We start from the raw sequence: 6,000 nt of genomic DNA on the forward strand, positions 1-6,000 counted from the left end.
AAGCCGGTTATGCTTGCATTGAGTTATTCAACGACAGATTTATCTGAATTCGGAAATGTATTACGAGATTACCTTTTTCTCAGTGCATCGTTTGAGCTTTTGTCTTTCCTTTGTACACATTTAACTGCCAATAAAACTGTCCATGAGTTAGTTCAAGTGGCTTTATTCTCTCATGGTCGACATACTCGGGATACTTCGTCCCACTATCTATCATATTCTTGATTTAGATTGTCCTTCACCCATTGACTTTGAAGAACATAGAATTCTTCCTTTCAAATTTTTTTCTATAACGATGATTACCAATAGACGACTTGATCAATTTTTAATATTTATCTTTAACTATTTTTATTATATAATTAATAAGGTTAGTAACGTAATTGTCCAAAAAAAACATAAAATAGATCTGAAGCGAAAGAAAAAAACTGCATCACGTGCAGTGCAGTGATAGAAGAAATAAAGTATCGTGGAAAATTAAAAAGAAAATATTGATAATCTTCTACCACTTTCTTCTTCACGACATCCAATCTACTCTTCCTTTTAGATCAACATTGAAGCATTTCGAAAATTTTAAATATTCTTTCCCATCCAAAATCCTTCTTCAAGTTTAACCTCAAATTAATCAAAATCTGTTTCTTATTTTACTTGTACTAAATTTGTATTTGTTTTTAAAAATTGACTATGAAAGAATCGAAATCAGTTAAATTGAATTCACAGCAACATCAACAGCACGAAAACGGTCACTTCTCTCCGTTCAAATTCGCTAAGTTATTAGATCCAGAAGCTTCTTGGGACAAGGTTAATCTTCTTCTTCTTCTTCCTTTTTGTTCGTTAATTTTGTTGACTTTATTTAAAAGTTTCACTATTAATTTGACTCAGATACTCTTAACAGTAAGCTGTAATTATAGTCATTTATACTTTAATTATGCTCTTAATTGAGTTTATTTAGTTCTGGAAGTAGTTTAATTTAATGGGTTTTTGCTTTTCCTGTTAAATTGGGGGAGTGGGGTTAATTGGATGATCATGAGTTTTCGAAAAAGAAAATTATGATGGGTTTTGGTTGATTGTTGGTGCAGGATCAATTAGGAGATGTATTGCATTGGATTCGACAAGTTGTAGCTCTTTTCTGTGGCTTGTTATGGGGAGCAATCCCAGTGGTTGGAGGCATTTGGATCTTCATGTAAGTTCTTAGATTCAGGTTGCATGCATTAGTAAATTGACAACGCTTCGGATTTGTATCGGATTGTTCAATCTGTACCAAGTTCAATGAGTTCACTAGTTATGTAGATGTCATATTGTGATATGCGGTGTGCTCATGGTATGACCCTGCATATAGCACTGTACCAAGTTAAGTGAGTTCACAAGTTATGTAGATGCCATATTGTGATATGAGGTATGCTCATGGTATGACGCTGCATATAGCAGGAACCTAGTGTATTGGGCTTTTGGAATTTATACTAGTGTAATTAGCTGGAACTATTGCTTTCCGTTGACAAAATTTTAGATTGGCTGAGGATTAATCGCCAATAATTTTTAGCTATTGACTTGGGTGTAAAATAAGGGTTTGAACATTCTCTTAAGCTATCAGACTGACAAAGGATAAATAAATTGCTTTGCTAAAACTATACCAGAGTGTGTTTTAGTTCATGTGCATATCCCAGGTTTGCTTTGATATATATTTCCTAGAAGGTAGTGAGAAATTTTGAATGCAGTATCTGTCATTGGGGTTTTGAAATCGATAAGTTAAATACATAACTTTTCTACTTGCATTTATGGATTATGCAATGTCTTATGTCACCATCCCGTTTCTTTGAATATCTGAAAGGACTATGATGTTGTCTTCATGTGCCAACGATTTTTAAAGCTAGCTTACCAGTTTTGTTGAGGGTTTTATGCTGCCAGCTTCCAGTATCTTGAATGTCTTGACATCCGCCCAGTGTTTTGAAGAATTCATTCAATAAGCAATAGTAGTAGTATTTGTCGTTGTCCTGCCTTTTTTTAGTTCTTATTCTTTGCTGAACCTTTACTCAATTATTTGATGTTGTTATAATGCTTGCAGTTTTCTGGCCATATCCACTGGTATTATATATGGCTATTATGCAATGATACTGAAGATCGATGAAGAAGAATTCGGTGGTCATGCAGCCCTTCTCCAAGAAGGGCTTTTTGCTTCAATGACTCTCTTTCTGGTACTTGTTTAACTTTTCATTATTTCTTTCATGTTCAAATGACAGTTTTGCATAACATTCTCATGTTTATAGCTAACAAAACCATCTTTTCCTTTTCAGTTGGCATGGATTCTCGTATACAGCTTGGCCCATTTTTGATACGTATTTAGCATCAACTCCGCTTCCCTCTGTTTCTAAATTCACATTTCAAGGATCTCTTTAGATGAGGAACAATTCATTATCTCTGAAAACAGTGCGAAACTTTCTTAGTTGAGAAATGCAAATAGCCTTTATTTCCTTTTACGACATTCCGATTTTGCAGAACATGAAGTTTTTTTTTTCCTTTTATCATGGTATGTGTATGTTTGATTTCAGTTTATGGCACAAAGCACCCGATGCTAAACTAAAACACCTTTTTCTCTTGCTTCAAAATATCTGTTACTGGAGAAATTTCTGATAATGCATGGAACTTGGGCAAATTTCAATAACGTTCAAATTGCCCTAGATTTTGTCATTGTTTTAAACAGATCAAGTACTGTGCTCTTTGTCCCCCCAAATCCACTGTTTCTTGAAGATTCTTATTATTGTCATTGTTCTTCATGAATGCTTGCTTTGATTCAATTGAGTTTAACTCCGATTTCTATGATTTTCCCTCTACAAGTTACCCTTTGTCACATTCCACTGTATTTGCCATCTTACTGAACTAGTAAATTTTCAAAACTCTAATTAATGAAATAAAAAAAAAGACTTTTGGAGTTCATAGATAACAATAATCTCCAATAATTACAGAATCTAAATTGGTACTACTACTATTTACAATAATTAAAATAAAATTCCTCTTTGTTTCTTCCTCTAGTTTCATTGCTAGTACCTCTCCCTACTTGATATTCGCCAGTTAAATTTGATTTTCTTTCTTAAAAAATTAAGGGAAATTAGGATCAAATTCAAGGGCCATGTTTCCCAATTTTTCTGGAGAAATAAGTATCCCATTCATGGGGCCCAAGTTTCCCAATAGCAAAATACTTCCAAGACTCTTCTTCCTCAAAGTCATAATTCACTAATCTCCCTTCATTCATTTGATTCCTCACTGTCTCAACTCTGTCAAGAATACCCTTAATTGTTAGATCAAATGCATCTTCAATTTCCCCCAATCTTGATGATGGATCTGCATATATCACCTTTGGATCATCTTTATAATTTCATCCTTCATAGCTACTCTTCTGTCTCTAGAAACTCTTGTTAATATTCTTTCAATGTTGGCTTTCCCGGTTTTAACATCACTTTCCGGTATCATCACCGAGTATTTATTGTAATCCCTGGGGAAATGCCATATATATTGAACATAAGCTGAACCTGGATGGAAGAAAACTGGGATACAACCAGCTATAATTGAATCAAATATTGACCTCCTGGTGTAGGAATCTCCTGGTGGTTGTAAACAGAAGATGGAATTTTGAAACAATCTCATCACGTTAGCTGGCTTGTGGCACTTCTGCGTTTTATCACATTCAAGGAACCTGCATCTCCTTCTTGAAGCAAGACACTGTTCGATGAGCTCATTGCGGATAGATTCGTGGCGACCAGGCCGTCGTGCACCTGCGAAAGAGAACAAGAATCGTCGTTTCAGTCTTCTCATCTTGTTCTGCCATTGAAACACAGCGTCATCTCTTGAAGGATGGAAATATGTTGGATACGGTATCGCAAAGTCATTGTAGTTCCATGGACTCGACTCGAGTACCAACATCGTCATGTTCCTCGATTCATCAAAATTCAGAAGCTCATTGCCCCAATCAGACTCGTTTTTCGGGTCTCTCCTGAAATCCCAATTAATCCTTCCTGCAACCAAGAAATGGTCTCTCCCCCACATTCTTTTCCATTCAGGTCTAGATGCAAGCCACTTGACAAGATTAAGTGCATCATAGTCCCTCATGAACCCATCAGGATCCCAAAGGTAACGGCCAACATCAAGGCCGGCATAATACGGAACATAGATTGCTGAAGCAACCAATGGATCTTTAGTCAAGCACTTGTACTGCTTCATCCTGTTGTGGAAAATGACTTCTAGTAAGAACTGGTTTGTAGCAAACCAACCTGAGTTTGAATCAAGCTTTTCATCATTAGAAAGACGGGCACCTAGGCCTAGATTCGACGCACATTCACACATATCTGTCCAGAAACTAAGCGAGCGGCAGTTTTCGAGTAAATCTTGGTTAAATTTCCTAGGAAGATTATGAATATATATATACCGCCCCGAACATGAATCCGATCCAACTTGTACTGGATTTTGTCTTCTTGGTTCCGCAACAACTTTCTTTATCCTTTTCTCCATGACAGGATCCAATGAATCCGCAGGTTTATTCCTTTCTCTTCTCCTGGGACGTTGAGGCCTTTCGGTTTGGCTCTTAACAGCCGGTAACATTTTTTCAACAGGTTGATCCTCAGGATTGTCTTCCCTTTGTCGTTCTGAAACATCAGCATTCCCTTGTCGTTTTGCCGTTTGATCTTCAACATTCTCTCCCCTTTGTCGTTCCAAAAGATTTGCCGCCCCTTTCCGTTTAGCTGCTTGATCTTCAACGTTCTCCCCCCTTTGTCGTTCTAAAACATTTGCAGGCTCTTTTTGTTTTACCACACGATCTTCCTTTCTTCTTTCTTGATCCTCCTCAGACTTCTTGTCCCTTTGTCGTTCTGAAACATTTGTCCCTTTTCTTTGTTTGGTCGAACGACCTTCCTTTCTTTTGTCTTGCGCTGAAGATCGAACAACAGGTTTATCATCTTCAGCCATATTGTTAACCTCTTCATTACTTGTTACATCTTCGTTATCTTTGGCAGAATCTGTGTCGGTGTCGTTCTGATCTTCAGACAACATGGAATCAATGACCTGATTAACTTCTTCGATGTCGGAAAACTCAGTAGTTTTATCCTCGTCAGTTTCGGTTTCATCATCGTCAACAACATTATCTACAATATCAATATCTTCTACATGAGAAGGATCTTGAGTTTCATCATCTCTATCAACAACATGAAAAGACTGGGATGAATCTAAAAAACCCGTATGGTTGTTGGCTACGAAACTATGTCCCCTCTTGCGAAATGTTACAGATGAAGAATACAAATAACACATGTACAGTGTGAACCACAAAAGGAAAGAAGCCAAAACAATGTACCAGGACTGGGTTCTGCATCGAAATTTTCCACTCATCGGTTTCTCCATTAACGTTTCACTGCTCATACCAATATGATGGTTAATTCAAAATAGATTTTATTCATGTGTGTGAAGAGATTGTATACACAGAGGAAAAGCATAGGCAGAATCTGGAAAGTCGTGAAATGGAATTGCTTGAAAAGCAATTAAGGATTTTTGAACCATTCAAGAATTTTTGGTACTGAATTAAATGTTATTAAAGGAAAAATTCTATATATTATTATGCCTTTGCCGGGAAAAAAGAAAAAGTAGTTATCTCTATTCTGAGTCAGTGTGAATTAAAGGGTATCGACTTCATCAAAAGAAAATTAGAGGACTGATTTAGAATATATGGTTTCCAATTGAGATCATTAATCTTATAAATTAAGCCTAACAATGAGACCTTGGATTTGATTGGGCCAATTTGCTTTAGACTCCATCCAAAATTGGGGTCTTAAGCTCTTTGTTTTCGTCCAAAATTGAGGAAAAGAGCAGCTTTCAATCCTGTGGGCTTTATCTTTAGTCTCTTTCAATTATTTATCAATTTGCAAGTATAATTTTTACAGTTTACATATGTGCAAAAGTAACCAAAAGGAAGAAAAATCAGAAATTTTGTAATATGAAATCGAAAAAAATATATAAATTTTCAAAAAA

At 36.1% G+C, this 6,000-nt stretch overlaps 1 protein-coding gene and 1 pseudogene across 1 annotated transcript; one reads left to right on the top strand and one right to left on the bottom strand.

The window, feature by feature from the left end:
• The first annotated feature begins 441 nt into the window (after window positions 1-441).
• On the top strand, window positions 442-2,473 carry LOC107959122 (respirasome Complex Assembly Factor 1). The gene is made up of 4 exons (XM_016895100.2): window positions 442-795; window positions 1,074-1,177; window positions 2,057-2,186; window positions 2,286-2,473. The coding sequence occupies exons 1-4, from the start codon at window positions 679-681 to the stop codon at window positions 2,322-2,324; spliced, it is 390 nt and encodes a 129-aa protein (XP_016750589.1). The 5' UTR covers window positions 442-678; the 3' UTR covers window positions 2,325-2,473.
• A 422-nt stretch (window positions 2,474-2,895) lies between these two features.
• On the bottom strand, window positions 2,896-5,533 carry LOC107959121 (xyloglucan galactosyltransferase KATAMARI1 homolog; annotated as a pseudogene).
• Between the last annotated feature and the right edge of the window lie 467 nt (window positions 5,534-6,000).

Source organism: Gossypium hirsutum, chromosome D05 (genome assembly GCF_007990345.1).
Source record: "Gossypium hirsutum isolate 1008001.06 chromosome D05, Gossypium_hirsutum_v2.1, whole genome shotgun sequence".
Taxonomy (NCBI): domain Eukaryota; kingdom Viridiplantae; phylum Streptophyta; class Magnoliopsida; order Malvales; family Malvaceae; genus Gossypium; species Gossypium hirsutum.

Excerpts from the sequence above, each read along its gene's own strand:
- LOC107959122 (XM_016895100.2), top strand. The coding sequence starts at position 679 with ATGAAAGAATCGAAATCAGTTAAATTGAATTCACAGCAACATCAACAG. Across the intron at positions 796-1,073 it reads CAGAAGCTTCTTGGGACAAG|GATCAATTAGGAGATGTATT; the intron begins GTTAATCTTCTT and ends TTGTTGGTGCAG. Across the intron at positions 2,187-2,285 it reads CTTCAATGACTCTCTTTCTG|TTGGCATGGATTCTCGTATA; the intron begins GTACTTGTTTAA and ends TTTCCTTTTCAG.